Source organism: Salvia miltiorrhiza, chromosome 1, assembly GCF_028751815.1.
Source record: "Salvia miltiorrhiza cultivar Shanhuang (shh) chromosome 1, IMPLAD_Smil_shh, whole genome shotgun sequence".
NCBI lineage: Eukaryota > Viridiplantae > Streptophyta > Magnoliopsida > Lamiales > Lamiaceae > Salvia > Salvia miltiorrhiza.
The window spans coordinates 72,779,771-72,795,576 of record NC_080387.1 but is presented as its reverse complement, the minus strand read 5'-3'; the positions used below and the strand labels follow the sequence as shown (position 1 = coordinate 72,795,576).

The 15,806-nt window shown below is 38.8% G+C and overlaps 2 protein-coding genes across 3 annotated transcripts; both read right to left on the bottom strand.

The window, feature by feature from the left end:
- Positions 1-4,160: 4,160 nt before the first annotated feature.
- LOC131005916 (ribulose bisphosphate carboxylase/oxygenase activase 2, chloroplastic) lies at positions 4,161-7,747 on the bottom strand. Its single transcript, XM_057933037.1, has 7 exons — positions 7,558-7,747; positions 6,905-7,212; positions 6,692-6,797; positions 6,494-6,579; positions 5,463-5,935; positions 4,595-4,876; positions 4,161-4,487 (listed from the first exon to the last, which is right to left on the bottom strand). The coding sequence occupies exons 1-7, from the start codon at positions 7,600-7,602 to the stop codon at positions 4,372-4,374; spliced, it is 1,416 nt and encodes a 471-aa protein (XP_057789020.1). The 5' UTR covers positions 7,603-7,747; the 3' UTR covers positions 4,161-4,371.
- Positions 7,748-9,926: 2,179 nt separating this feature from the next.
- LOC131005861 (probable phosphoribosylformylglycinamidine synthase, chloroplastic/mitochondrial) lies at positions 9,927-15,584 on the bottom strand. Of its 2 annotated transcripts, XR_009095365.1 has the most exons (5): positions 15,471-15,584; positions 15,239-15,319; positions 10,945-15,142; positions 10,777-10,853; positions 9,927-10,213 (listed from the first exon to the last, which is right to left on the bottom strand). XR_009095365.1 is itself a non-coding variant. In XM_057932962.1 (4 exons), exons 2-3 carry the CDS (start codon positions 15,278-15,280, stop codon positions 10,946-10,948), a joined length of 4,239 nt encoding a protein of 1,412 aa, XP_057788945.1. In that variant the 5' UTR covers positions 15,281-15,319; positions 15,471-15,582; the 3' UTR covers positions 10,233-10,853; position 10,945. The 2 variants fall into 2 exon arrangements, 1 of the variants encoding a protein (XP_057788945.1); XM_057932962.1 differs by lacking the exon at positions 9,927-10,213 and having other exon boundaries at positions 10,233-10,853; positions 15,471-15,582.
- Between the last annotated feature and the right edge of the window lie 222 nt (positions 15,585-15,806).

Here is a 15,806-nt window from a genome sequence, read left to right as displayed (position 1 = left end):
AATTAGTATTGGGAGTGGTAAAAAAGTGAAAAGTAAGAATAAATAAAGTATTATTAGTGGTGGGATAGTTGTCCAAAAATGGAAAGAAAGAAAGAGGAACTTATTTGGGGAACGTCCCAAAAAGGAAAAAGATGAACTTATTTCAGGGACGGAGGGAGTATTAATTTTTATGGAAACAAACCTATATAAATGGGACATTCAAAAAAGGAAAACAAGCCTAAGCACATGGGACGGAGGGAGTATATTGTAAATTTTTTATACATGAAAAATTATAAATCCTTTCCTACTAGCTCTTTCTTTAACCATCTAATATTTTAAAACATCACAATTTTCAATATCTAAAAGGGTTATTATCGCCTAAATATACTAAATTTGGTGGTGATGTAGTTTTGCACATAAACTTTTAAAAGTGTAAAAAAATACATGAACTTTAATGTTATCACAAATTCAATTTCTAGGTATTCAAACTCTATAAAAATCTTGTGATTTACATATTTAGAGATGTCTTATACGATATCTTTTAGAGATGCCCAATATGATGTCATTTTTTAAAACGTTCTATTAATACACATCAATATTTTGACTTGCCACATCAACTTTAATTTGAGTAAAAAATGAATTTGTGACAAAATTTCTACAATATTAAAGTTCATATACAAAATCAGATTACCCCAAAATTGATTTATTTAAGCGCTAATAACCCTATCTAAAAATATTACTTTGAATAAATGTACAAGCTACGACATCTAAGTAGAGGATTTTAAGAAATGAGCGAAAATTAAAAAATATTCACATTTGACAGTAAAAATATCTACATCTATAAAAATATGTTAAAATTACCTAATTTCAATCGAAGGGACAAGAAGCCCTTGAACTTGGCAAATTTTGTTCGAAAGTTCAATGGTGGTTTTGTCCCTTTACTTAATATGGTGTAGTTTTAACATGTTCTTGTAAAAATGAGTATTTTTACATATGTACTATCAAATGTGTGGATAGTTTTTACTCAACACTTGAAAAATTACTTTATACTCCATTCGTCCATGAAATATTATCCTACTTATCCATTTTTCCTTATTCACAAAGTAATGTCCTACTCTGCTTTTTGTACCACTACACCCTTTTTTCTTTCATTTATTTACCATCAATTGCCACTAATGGACCCACCATACAACAACTTATTTCATTTTTATATTCTACTTTATTACACTTTATTACTAGTGGGCCCACCACACAACATCTTTATCACTTTAGTCAACTACCCTTATATTTCACTCACAACCACTTTATCATCTTTCTTAAAACCGAATAAGCGCTGCATCTCTGACATCATCTCCTTCGGCTTCAAAACGACCCCCTCGCCTACCAATTTCCGTGCAAAATATCTTCCAACAACCCTCGCCGGAATCTGTCTCGGGGCAGTGCAATTCAAATCCGTGTGGCAGGTATGATCCATCACCACCTTGATCACTCTCCAGATCGATGCACTCTGAACGGCTCGCAGCATGAACGGACAATCGTTGCCATGCTTGCAAACAAACCACAAATGGGTCGTACTGGAACGATCCACGGCGTACTCCACGTGATTCTCCATATGGTACAGGCCAACAGCGATCGCCAAATCATCCTTCGACCGGAATAGAGCCCCCACTGATAATATCCCGCTCTCCAATACGTTTGAATCCTCCCAACCTAATGCCGGCGCATCGTCAAAATCGAGGACTGGAATCCCCCAGTCACGTGCCTCAAGCTGCTGAACTCCAACACGAGGCTCGACATCGGGCTGATCATCCGATGTGAAATTCTGAGGCCCTGTCTGTCTCCACGCTTCCTGTTCAGTCGACACTGAATCCAATATCTCTCTGCGTCGTATCGCCTCTTCTTCCTCATTCGAAGACTTGGACTCGTCTTCCTCCTCCTGCGACGATGAATCGTCCCTACTATCATCGTGTGTCGGGATACTTCTTCCAACGTCCGTCTCGATAGGAAACACAGTAGACCGCTGTCCCTCATAATATACCTGCTCTTGAGTCTGAGGAACCGGAGCCGCAGATTGTTTGCCCTTCTCGATCACGTAAACAACGGGATATTTCTTATGCTCGGAAATCAGCCGGTTCAAATCCGAATCAGCCTTCAAAGCCACTTTTATTTTTCGCCCTTCGTCCGTGGTCGATGTGTAGAAAAGCATATAAGTGGATCGACCATCCTCGTTTAATCGATCGTGCACCTCTTGCATCAACTTCGCATGACAAAGGTCTTCCTTAGACATGTACACGACAACCTCATCGTCTCCTTCATACTCGGTTAATTTCCACTGACCACTGTGCCGTATAACGATTGCTTGAAACGACATTTGCTTCAAAACGACAAAAATACAATATTTAAATACACAAACAGGAAACCGTGTACCCCAATACATCAACTGAATATACAAACATGCTAAAAATAACATCAAAATCATATTCAACCCAACCGTGTACAGCAAAATAGACCACCGTGTATAACCGTGTACACGGAAACCCTAACCGTGTACAGAAGAACACTAAGGGTTCAAAAATAAGGTAATTTGCGTATAGAGTGTTTTTTGATGCCGTTTTTTAGTCCAAAACATGTAATAAGTCATATATATATAACATAATTATTGAAATAAACAACAAAAAATCACTAAAACTCAAACCGTGTACTCAAGAACACAAACCGTGTACAGACGAAATTTTAAAAAAAATATGTATTTCACATACCTTATGTAATACAAGCCTTTAGATGATTTTTTATTTAATTCGGAGCAACCGTGTATGTGTTTCGAGAGGATTTTCTTCTTCTTTCTTGTTCAAATGAGTGATGAATGAACATTTGGTTGGTATTCTTCATTAACTACCTACCAGCAACCGTGTACGGACCAATTAAGTTCGTAAATTTAAGGTTGTTTCCTTAACAAGTGTGTATGACTTTGAGTTGGTATAAATGCACCTAACAACCGTGTGATATGGTTTTAATTCCCACATAAAATCACGCCATAAATTCATGTGCACCCATAAATCATACACAAGATATCAGCCTATGGGAATCAAAATTTCTCACATAAAATAACGCCTCATTTTAACGTGAATAGAGAGAGAATCAGATTTTGGTTTTACTTTCTTATTTTTAAATAAAAAATAACTAATACGTCACTATCATTCACTTTATTGACTTGTACTTGTGTACTTTATGTCAAATGTGCTACAAAACTTATTTTTTTATAAGCCTTGATACTTAACTTATTTATTTTATCAAATATGCTACTACTATGTATTGTCACATACTTTGTGGACGGAGGGAGTACAATTGAGAACATAAATCAAGAAAGGATTAATGATCGAACAATATTATAATCTCTACTAATCTTATCAATCCTATCTTAACTTGTTCAAAATGAATATATTCCATTAAAGCATCCTTCCGACTATTGAATGGTGGTTTGGAGGATGATTTGTTATTTTGTCCAAAAGATCACGAAATACAGATCAATTCATAAGACGCTTCTCCGATCCTGTAATAAATAGGTTGAGAATTCGAGTTATCACAGCCTCACAGGGAAAAATGGAGAACCATTATTGATCATTTAAAAAAATAATGTGTGCATCGTAGTTCAATGAAACTCCGATGATAGAATTGATACAAATTAAATATTCAAAATAAAACTAATACTAAATTTTAAAAGTCAAGATAAAATTAATAAAATAGCTAAAGCTCCGATAAATTCAATCTAAGAAAATAAGAAAAATCTTTTATTCAAGAATCCACCTATAACTCCACTAGTCTGACCAAAAGATATAGGCCCTATCGTCTAGAACACCAACTTTGAAGAAATCTAGATACTCCCTCGGTCCACCAATTAAAGGCCTAGGGGAAAAAACACGGGTTTTAAGAAAAAATGTATTTTTATTAGTTGAGTGGAGAAATGGTCCCACTTTTTTGTAAAGAATCTTTGATTTTTTTGATTAAATAATGAATAAAAACTTATCAAAAATAAGTAGGCCTTGTTTTTGTGAACGTCCAAAAAGGCAAGTAGGCCTTGAATTGGTGGACGGGCGGAGTAATTAAAAGGGATTCTTATAAACATATAGTTATTTATTTAGTTATTAAAATACCTCTAAAATTAAAAGAAATAAGAATATATATATACAAAATATGTAAAACTATATATTTTTAAAATGGTATCATATTACACTTATCCATGAAAAGCTTATAAATGTAGCACTAGCTAGTAACAAGTAATTTGTTTCATTGACATTAAACACATTCAACACAACTTCATATACTTATACAACCTCTCATCGTTCAACTTTATGTTATACAATCCATAATCCAAAAAAGAGTCACAAAAACTTCTTAGAGTTTGTACGTGCAGCTCCCATCATCGCTCCTCGCCGTTGGATCGAAGTTCTTCGCGTTCGGGTCCGTGCACCCTTCCGGCACCGGAACATTGACCTGCTGAGCCGCCTTGCCTGCACCAAAAAAGAAAAAAATGTTGAAAATTTATGTCAGACTGTCTAAATGTATATGCAATTATGACTGCCGTTAGACAGTCTGACACGAGATTTTCGCGACTAACCGTAGAAAATCCCTCGGTCAATGGTATCTTTGTTGGCCTCTCCCAAAGCAGCATCTTTCAAGTATGTCTCAGCCAATTGCACCCTCTTGACATTCTCCTGCTCCTGCACCAGCATGAACCCGTATTCTAGAAGCTTCTCCAACGTCATCTTCGGCTGCTCGAATGTCGGCGGCCCGTCCCTCGAGTTCACCAGCTTGCCCCCGACATTCTCTATCCCGATTGTGGTCACCCACTTCCTCACTTCGTCGTCGTACACTCTCGCCCTCAGTGCCCCAAAGAAATCTGCGCGGCACGCAAAGTCATTCGGCGTGGTATCAGAGTCACGTGTTCAAGTCTCATCGATCAATGAATCAAATTTTTATTAAAAAAATTATTATATTTAGATTGTATTTTATTTTCATATAGTAGTGAAAAGAAAGTCAGAGATTGAGAGAAAAAAAAAAGAACACACTTTTTGGCTTAAAAATATTGTTTGGCCACATTAATTGATGAGTTTAAGACCAAATTCACGATCAAATATATATTTAGTTGTAAATTACCTCATAAATAGGATAATTAATTCACAACCATATACATATTTCCATTTAAAGAGTAATTAGCAACTAAACATTTTTTTAATCTTGAATTAATTAAGTAGTAAAATAGCAAAAGCAGCTAACTTTTTTTTCTTAACTTTTCTATATTAGTATCTATTTTTTATATTTACTACTATTTTAAAATGACTAGTTTATCAGTCCGCTATTTTGTATTTTCCCCCACTTTTTATATTTAAAATTATCGTATCGTTCGTCCATTTTTAAAATCCTAATTTACTCTGTCTCTGTATTCAGAGGCAGAGTAAGTAGGTAATTAAAGATGAGAAACTAACCGATGGACTGGCCGGGGAAGGTGTCGACGAGCTTGACGACGGCCTCCTCGGGGACGCCATCGGTGCGGAAGATGCCCTTGCAAACGCCGATACGGTCCTCGCGGGTGGGGGCCCAGTAGAACTTCTCCATGCGCCCGTCGCGGATGAGCGGAGCATAGAGGGTGGAGAAGTCGTTGCCGGTGACGATGATGGGGACGCGGGGGTTCTCCTGCTTGTTGTACATTCCCGGCAGCTGCACGTTGGTGGGGTTGTCGGCGATGTTCATCAGCGTCGCGTTCACCATCTGGTTGTTCACCGTGTATTGGGTGGTGCCGCCCATCCGCCCCGCCCCGGCGTCCAGGTCGTTGATGAACAGGCAGCACATCTTCCCCTTCTTGATTATGTCGGCCGCCTCCCGGTACCGCTGCCGGATCAGCTTCGCCGGCTCTCCGGCGTTCCCGCTCTCCAACTCTCCCGCGCTCATCATGATAGGGCTGTTGGACGTATACAGGGGCGGACGCAGAAAATTAGTTTGGGAAAGTTAAATAAAAAATTCAAAAAAATATGAAATATAAGGTGATTTTTTTTATAAAAAAAAAAATTGGTTTGGGGGGGCTAGTGCTCCCCCTTTCGCCCCATGTATCCACCACGGGGTTTAATTATTTGAGATAGTCTTGTATCTTATCGTCTAACGGGTCAAAATATGTTACTAACAAACAAACACCCTTAAATATGGGTTCAATCAACATATTATTGTTTCAAATTATAAATATATTATTGAATATGGATTGAATTATCCATATATTTTGACACGTCAGACAGCAGAGACAGATCTAGAGGCCGGGCAGCCTCGGCGGTCGCCCGGTCAATTTTTTTTATTACCTATATATATGTATATATTTTGATGAAATATTGGCGGTCGTCCGGTCTGTTTTCTTTATTAAAAATTCATTAAAAACATCCGATGAAATCTCGCCCGATCCTAATTAAATTCTTAGATCCGTCCCTGTCAGACAGTCTTACGTAAAATTGTTGGTGGTTGCGATACTCACTTGATGCCCATCTTGCGAAAAACGAGCTCGCATTGGAATGATTTGCCTTGTCCTTTGCCTCCCCAAATACCCAAAATAAGAGGGATCTGTATCCAAAAACCACATGAGATTCTCTCTTGATGGGATCATGAAACACAACTACTAATTCAAAATATGGGAAATAAATTTGCCAAATTAAGAAAGAAATGAAGATATCACCTTGATGTTAGGCAATGTCATGAAATTCTTGGTGATGTGAACAACAAGCTTGTCCATGAAAGCTGGGGCAATGTAGAATCCATCCAACTTGTTGTCCAAGTTGTACCTACACAATAAGTAACAACCATCATCAAAAATATATATATTTTTTTAATTTATGTGAAAAAAAAAATAAGTGGACTATTTTAATAGGACGGAGGGAATACTACTTACTCGCGGAGGCCCTGGCTGATGTACTCGTATGAGCTGAGGACAGCGTCGTGTGTGCCCATTCCGGTGGGCGCCTGGAAGAGCGAGTCGACGAGTCCCTTCCCTCTAGTGATGTCCTGTTGGTCGTCGGAGACGTCCTCGACGAGGCCCTTCCACCTGTCTCCGGAGGTCTGTTTCTTCTCATCGACATCCTGAGCCACCACCCTCAGCTTCCTCGACGAAGCCTTCGGGGCGTGTGAGGGGTTCGCCTTCTTCAGGGCGCCCCCGAAGAAGGCCGTGCTTGGGGCTGCACTGCCGCCATTCAACTTCACCTGCATCATCAGTAGCAGGTGAAATTAATAAAATACGAGACTGAAACACGACATAAAGGCACTTTATGTTTTTGGTTTTTCCCAAAACAACAAACTGCCAATTTTTTTTAAGAGTAGAAAGAGTGTCAAAACTGTAACTTTTTTTTATATATAATTATTTTCAGCAATTCATTTTCTTACTGGTGGTGTTAAAACTCAAATCCCTTTTGCATAAAAAAGTTGATCTCATCGTAAAAAATGGGACAAATTGTTTTATAGCATCAAGAAAATACAAAAAATTTAACAAATCATAACCCGAATTATTATAAACTACACAATTAATTATTAAATTATTCTAAACCGTACCGGTGCGCGGTTGACAGCACCGACGGTGGAGACGGCGGCCGCCATTGATCGCCGATTAGAGCTCGAAGTGAGTGTGATTTTATTGGATATCTGATAATTTTTGGTGGTAGCTAAGTGTGAGGGTGGGGAGATTATTGGAGTTATATATATAGTAGAAATATTGGAGTTTGAAGAGTGCACACAAATTTGGATATTGAGATGATAGAGGGGTGTTCAAATGCCTATGTCCACACAATCGAGATTGCACATGTGCCACGTGGCAAATCAGTATTGGTTTTCAAATTAAAGGTTGTTTTTTTTTTATTTACAAAATTTAAATTTTTTGAGGTTGAAACTAGTAATTCAGAGGGTTCTTGAGGTTGGAATTTTAGCTTTACTCCTCACCACTTGTATTTTGTTTGTCATTTTTGCTTATTTTATGGGTTTGAATTATAAGGGGAAATTTATTAACAAGTTCGACAGTTCGAGAATGATTTTATTATTCTCTGAATTTTCCTATTACAAAATATGTTAGATAGTATTATGTTCTATTGGTATTTATAATGTCATGGAAAAATTCTTTAGACGTTATAATGATATATTAAGAACTTATGTTCTATATTCAAGTAATTATTTGATTGTGTCATTAAATTAACATTTTGTATTACATGTTAAAGGGTGAAAATAAAGGTAGTTTAGTCAAATAATAAATGGTTTTTTTTTTTTTGGAGAGAAAGGGAACTAATTCATTAAATCACGATGAACGATATTTGTGAGCTAGTTAGGACGAAAAATTTGATAAATAGATCATAAGATCAAACGACAAAATTCACCAAACAATGGACAGTCCAATTGACCTCCCGACGAATATGGCAAAAATCAAACATAGTATGTTCTTTGACATGAATAAACGTAGCACATAGTTCATCCACAAAGAATCCATACCCTTAATCGGACCTCCAACCAGTCAACCACATGCACGACCAATAAGAAGTCGGTGAAAACCATGATCGGATCCAGGTCCTGCTCCAAATAGAATCCAATACGTACTTATTTTTCATATATTTAATACTTCATCTGTTTATAAATAAGTGTTCTCTACCATCAAAAAATGCATACCAAGGAAGCAATCAAATTCACATTTATAACTTTATTTGTTATTTTATTTATATATTAAAAAAGTATTAAACATAGATATATGGGAAGAGTATGAATAATTTACTCTATTCCTGAGATGGAAACTTGTTTGGAAATAAAGAAAAAGATAAATGGGACACTTATTAATATTCGAGCACTACTAAGTTACTAACAAAGGAATTATGCTTCTCTAAAAAAACCCAAAGGAATTATGGAGAATTTCCATCTTTTAGTTTGAAAGAAATATATAGATATTTTAGCATACTACATAATGTGTTCTAGATCAAATTAATTTCGATAAAAATAAAAGATTGAGGAATTTTATTAACTTTCATGTTTGGTTTGCCTTTATACGATAATGCTTCTTAGTTTTTATACTATTAAAATTGTTAATTAAATATGCATTATATTGATAGAGAACTTGCAATATCAATTAAAATAGAGAAATTGCATAATATTATTTGAGATCTGTTCCATTTTATTTTTATGGTTGAGAATTGTGAAAACTATATCACTTTGTTTTTTTTTTGTTTTGAATAGTGTCCTTACTAGGCTTGTTTTTTTCTTGATTACTAGAACTTTCACCTCTTTTCTAGTTTTAAATTTTAAAAAACTAATTTAGAAATAATATTTTATGACTTGCATCTTCAGAAGTTGCAATTGAAAACGACTATCAGAAACTTATTTTTTTAATGTATATTTTGAATTTCAATTTTTTTTTTCTGGAATGTTCATGATTTAGACATTCTTGTCCCAGGGTTATTTACAAAACCCAAGTTCTATTTTGAAAGTCTCTTCTCATTTAATCTGTCACAAATAGTTACATAATTCAAAATGTCACTCGGTTATATTATCAATGCAAAAAATAAAATTTTCTATTTCAAATGGAAGTGATTAATAATTAATTAGTAGTATCAGATATTACTATAAGAGTGAGAGTTGTATAATTAGATCTTCTAAAGGGTCAAAAGCTTTATGATAAATCAATACTTGAATTCAAATATTATTAATCATACTATTTGAAATCAGCAATATACCATTAATCCATGGATTTGTATGTACATATTTTGAACAATAACTCGCCAGACTTCTTACACAAATTTTAATGATATTATAAAGACAGTTCTTATAATTACTAATAGTTGCATTTTATTTTATTTTTTTTGAATAAAATAGATGCAAAAATATTAAATGACGGCCGAAAATTATACTCCCTCCGTCCCCCCAAAAAAAGTATGCACGAAAAAGAAAAGTTGGAGTTGGTAAAAACTGGAAATTGAAATTTAAAGTGAAGCCCACACATATTATATCAGTCTAATTGCTGAAGATTAAAGAAAAAAACACTTTGCCTCTTTGAAAGAATTTTTTTTTATAAACAATTGGTCTTCTGTTTTTTCCTCCCACAATTTCCAAATAAAGAAAAATGAGATACATCACCTCACCAATTTCCTCCCACAGAAGCTGCTGCAAGAGCTACAAGAATATTGCTATTTGCAGCCATGGCGAATAAGAAATGCAGCAGCAGACAAACACATTGCATCTACATGTAAGTCAAGATAAAAGATTAAAGTTGCATCTATGGTATAACATGAGAAAATAGCAGGAAACTACTGATTACAGCAAGAATGAATAAATTTGAGAAATACCCAATAAATTTTGAATCGACCAACCACCTTCAACATTAGGGATAAAACATCTAAACAGACTTTTGAGACTCAAAATTGTTGAAAATTATTAAACTATCACCAAAAACAACAGACTTTGAGACACTCAATTTTTTTGAAAATACATATATTTTTCAAATAATTAAGTAACCTCATAAAATATACGTATGAACTTATTAATAAATTGACTGGAGGCAAGCAAATTCAATCATATTTAATACTCAATTCGAGATTAATTAGTGATAAAATTCGAATTTCACATAATCATGACACCATGTATGAAAAAATTAGTGTAATTGTAAACAAATTGAAGGCGTTGGTTGTGAGAAAGAAAAGGCAATACCAACACATGATATGCACAGGAAACTTGAAAATTGTGATGCTACAATAAAATCAAATGCAACCCAAGTGTTATGTCAGAATTTGGCCAACTGCATACCTTATGTTAAATGTCAGAATTTGGCTTCAGCCAACAAGTCACGAGCTTTATTACCACATCATCAAATCAATGCAAAACTGTACCACAAACTTTCTTGGTTAGTTGTCAGATTAGAAACATAAAAGATATAGAAGGGAAGAACAAGAACAGGAATAAGAAGAAGGTAACCTCAAGAACACCACTCCCGAGCATTCTGGAACATACGCAGCCACGGGCTGGGGCCTTTCTTGTCCACGTTCCAGTTCTTGGGATACCAAGGATACTGCCACATCAAGAAGCAACGCTCCGGATGAGGCATCATCGCGAGATGCCTACCATCCGGGGAGCAAATCGCTGCAACGCCTAAAGGAGAGCCGTTAACGTTGAAAGGATACACTTCGGTTGGCTTCCCACCGTCGTCACAATATTTCACGGGGACCAAGCTTGACTTCAGTACACGTCCAAGCACATCATCATCTGGGAAATAAGCTCTTCCCTCCCCATGAGCAGCCCATACACCCAATGTACTACCCTCCATTCCTTTCAACATCAAAGCTGGAGAATCTTCGATTTTCACACTTGTGAAACGGCATTCAAACCGTCCGGATTCATTGTGTATGAACCTCGGCTGCGATGGATCTCCGTTTTCCCCAAGAACACCTCCAACTTTGGGGCCTGGAACCCACCCTAAAAGAGCCATGAGCTGACACCCATTGCAAACTCCTAAACTGAAAGTGTCTGGCCGCTCGTAGAATTCTTGAAACTGAGCTAGTAGAGGCTTATTGAATCTTATAGAAGCTGCCCAACCTTTTGCCGAATCTAGTACATCGGCGTAGCTGAATCCTCCAACAAATGCAATACCACGGAAGTCATGCAATGAGATACCTCCATTAAGAAGGTCAGACATAGCAATATCCCACGGCTCGAAACCAGCGGCATAGAAGGCAGCTGCCATTTCCCTATCGCCGTTGCTGCCTTCTTCACGAATGATGGCAACCTTCGGTTTTGAAGTAGAATTCATGTATTTCTCATCTGTATACGATGGAGTGAAGGACAAAAGCCACGAAGGCTCACAACGACTTTTCAAGCCTTCTTTCTCGAGTTCTACACAAGATGCCAGCCTTTGGAATTTTTCCAACTCAAAGCTGGTTTCTTCCCACAAGTCCCTGAGCTGCGAAGTTTTTTCGGTCAAGTGATTTGCACCATCAATGTTCAGCTCAACTATGGGAGAAACAGTAACTTCACCAATAACTTCAGCAGTCACTCCAGCACTCAAAAGTTTCTCTCTCACAACAGCTGCATTTATTTTGCTGACTTCAATGATAAGGCCAAGCTCCTCGGCAAAGAGTGCTTGAGAAACACTAAGAGCCTCTGGAATAGTCAGATTCAAGCTAATGCCGCAGTTTCCAGCAAATGCCATCTCAAGAGCACTTACTAGCAATCCTCCATCACTGATATCATGGCCAGCTGAAATCAAGCCTTCCTCGATCAGGCTTTGCACCGCATTGAAAGCACTTTTAAGGTAAGAGACATCATCGAGATCGGGGCACTCATCCCCAACTTGACCAAATACTTGTGCAAGAGCAGATCCACCAAGACGCCGCTTTCCTTTCGCCAAATCAATGTGGAGGAGAAGACCATCATCGCCAAGCTTCAAATCGGGTGTCACAGTTTTGGTTATGTCGGGACAAGTGACATAAGTACTGATAACGAGATTTCCAGGAGCCTTGACAACTTCTCCAGATGAATGCGCTGCCATAGAAAGACTATCCTTTCCACCATCAATAGCAATGCCAAGTTCGATCATGGCTTCTGATAGAGCTATGGCTGCATCATACATGGCTGCCCCTTCCCCGTCCAGTTTAGCTGCATACATCCAATTGCCACTCGCCTTTACATCAGAGAGAGAAGTGACCCTAGCCCAAACAAGATTTGTAAGAGCTTCTCCAACAGCTAGCCTTGCCATAGCTCCTGGGTTCAGAAGGCCTTTGATCGGCTGCTCCCCGATCGAGCAAGCACCTCCTGTAATGCCGGTATAGCTTTGAGCAATCACCGCAACATCAGAAAGTGTAATCTGAAGCGGTCCCACAGTTTGCTGCTGTGCAACAAGGCCTGTGACACACCGATCAACTTTCGTAGTCAAGAACCGCTTCGAAGCAATAGAAGGAAGCCTTAATACCCGTCTCAGAGAATCCATAACAGATATTCCCGTAGCAATATCAAGAGGCTTCCTAGCATTATCAACTCGATGAAATTCAAAAGTTTTCTGGGGCATATCTCCAAGCACCTTCTCGAGCTCAAGATCCACAGCAGGCGGTGGAGGAGGTACTCCATTTGCATTGCATTTTTCCATAGTTAAACTATCCACAAGAATGATCCGCCCTTCACCACTAATGGTACCGATAACTGCCATTGAGACTCTCTCTCTTTCACATATAGACTGTAAGAACTCACGGCTTTCAGGCTTCACCAAAATAGCATCTTGCTCTTGGTACTCTGCACCCCATATCTCCAAAACTGACATTGTGTAATCACCAACTACCACAGCCCTGATGTCAATAGTAGCACCCTCTGGATATATAATCTCTTTGACAACATTACAATTCCCGCCAGCGCCTTGATCATGAATGCTAATGATAGGATTCTTCTCTCCCATTTCAATACAAGCACGAACAACTCGATATAGCTTCTGTGCCATCTCTGCATCTCCGCGCTGCACAGCATTGAAATCCAGCTCAGCATCATTTTGGCCACTAACCATGCTGGATGCAGCACCACCCCCCAGACCAATACGGTATGCAGGCCCTCCAATCTTGACAACCAGCATCCCAACTTCAGGCTCCCCCTTCACTATGTGGATATGATCAATCTGCCCGATGCCTGCACTAAACATTATCGGCTTCAACCATTCTCGCCTCTCCCCATTTGGCAGCCTCATTCCAAAGGTCCTGGTGTAGCCCTGAATCAATGGCTCGCCGAACTTGTTTCCATAGTCAGATGCACCATTGCTAGATTCTATGAGAATCTTAAGGGGAGAAGCCAAATGTGAAGGATACGTGAATGATGAATCCTCCCACGGAGCATAAGACCCTTCAACATGTAGATTCCCAACACAGTAACCAGCTGTAGATGCCACAACAAAAGAACCCCTGCCAGTAGCATGTGTGTCTCTAATCCTGCCTCCAGCACCTGTCTCAGCACCAGGATATGGTGCAACCGCACAAGGGAAGTTGTGGGTCTCAGCAGTGAACAAAATATCGAGGTCACGAGCACTCATGTCCAATGGGCATGTCAAACCTGGATGGACTGGCCGCAGCTGATTCACAGGAAACCCTCTGATTGCACTGGAGTTGTCCTTGAAGCCAATGACTGAATTGTTTGGGTTCGCTTGCAAAGTGCTCTTGACAATCTGCATAAGAGTCCTATTCACCGGCTGCCCATCTATCACGATCTTCCCAGTAAAAAACCAATGCCTGCTATGCTCACTGTTAGACTGAGCAATATCGAACAACTCAACATTTGTCGGATTTCTTTTGATGTCCTCCATGAAAAGCTTGGTGTAGTACTGCAAATCTTGTTCATCAAAAGCCAACCCCATTTCCTCATTTATCTCCTCCAACGCCTTCCGCCCCTTCTCCATGACGGGTATATAACGGACTTCCTCAGGGACGACAGCCCTCTCAAACGACGTCAGCTTCTGATTATAAACACACTCAGTCATTCTATCATGCACCAATGCAGCAAACTCACTAATCTGACTCTCCACCAACGACGCACTCCCAGGAGCAAGGCACAACAAGTATCTCCTCGATCGCTCCAATCGGCTTATCTCAGTCAAATTGCAAGCTCGGCAAATTGATACTGCATTGGAAGACCATGCTGTGGTGAAAGACAAACGAGGGCCGACTTCTACCACAACAGCATTCGAGCTCGATTTCATCTCTTCGTCCAGAAAACTCTCTGCCCCCAGGTTATCGGGCTCGTAGGTTTCCCCCAAAAGCCATCTAAGCGCTGAAACCTTATCCTCGGAGAGAATTCCATCCACCCCGATGTTGAAACACTGTTCGGTTTTCAATCCAACGATTTGGCTTGAAACTTTCGTCTGAACCAATTTCAGTAGCTCAGCCGTCTCGTTATCTTGCAGTAATGGAATGCGATAGAAGTGCACAACCTCTTGAGAAGCCCTCTGAAGCTGATCGGCCTCCGCGCTTACTGAACTGCATACATCCCTTGAGACCACCGCTTTCACCTTCAATTGCCTCGACGCAATTTCTCGACGAGAAATTCTTACAGAAGGCTGTTTTCTCGGCAGCCTTGTTCCCCAAAGCAAGCAGTCCGTCTGCCTAAAGGAATGTTTAGGCAAAGCTAGTTTTTGCCTATAGGCACCCTGCAATTGCATACACAAAATACGTCTGTAAATAACCCCGAAAGGCACAAGTAAAATTTGCTCAACTTTGTAGATTAAGAAGTTAACTAAACATACTTGTAAAAAATCTGCAGCTGTGAGCTCCAAAGCTGCAGCCATTGCCGCTCCGTATCTCTTGCTTGCTCTCTGTTGGCAGCGCTGCAATCATAAAAAAAAATGAATCATCAAAACTTAGAGTTGATCAATGGAAACTTTAGGATTATAAAATATTTCAAAATCCGTTTACGTAGAATTTTTAAAAATTCAGCTGAAATCATCAATTTATGGTCTGCGATAGTAGAAATCATACCTTTTAACTGTTTTCCGGCAGTGGCTCGACGCGACGACGGCGACGTGAGGGCGGCGAGAGGATGCGGCGGGCAGGGAGGGGGAAGTTTTTTCGCGCCGCGAATACAGAGTGGTTGGAGTCTTGGAGAGGATGAGAGGTTTTCTTGTTTGGGCCGATAATATTAAATGGGCTTAAAGTAATTTCCGTAGGCCCAATCACTAAATAAAAAATTTGATGGACTGGATTCAAAAAGGAAAAGGCGGAATAAGGCGGAATAAAAAGAGAAAGAAAACCAAAAAGCTCATCGAAAGTCAAAACAAGACGGTAGACTCAGGTTCGAGCCTCGTTGAAATCATC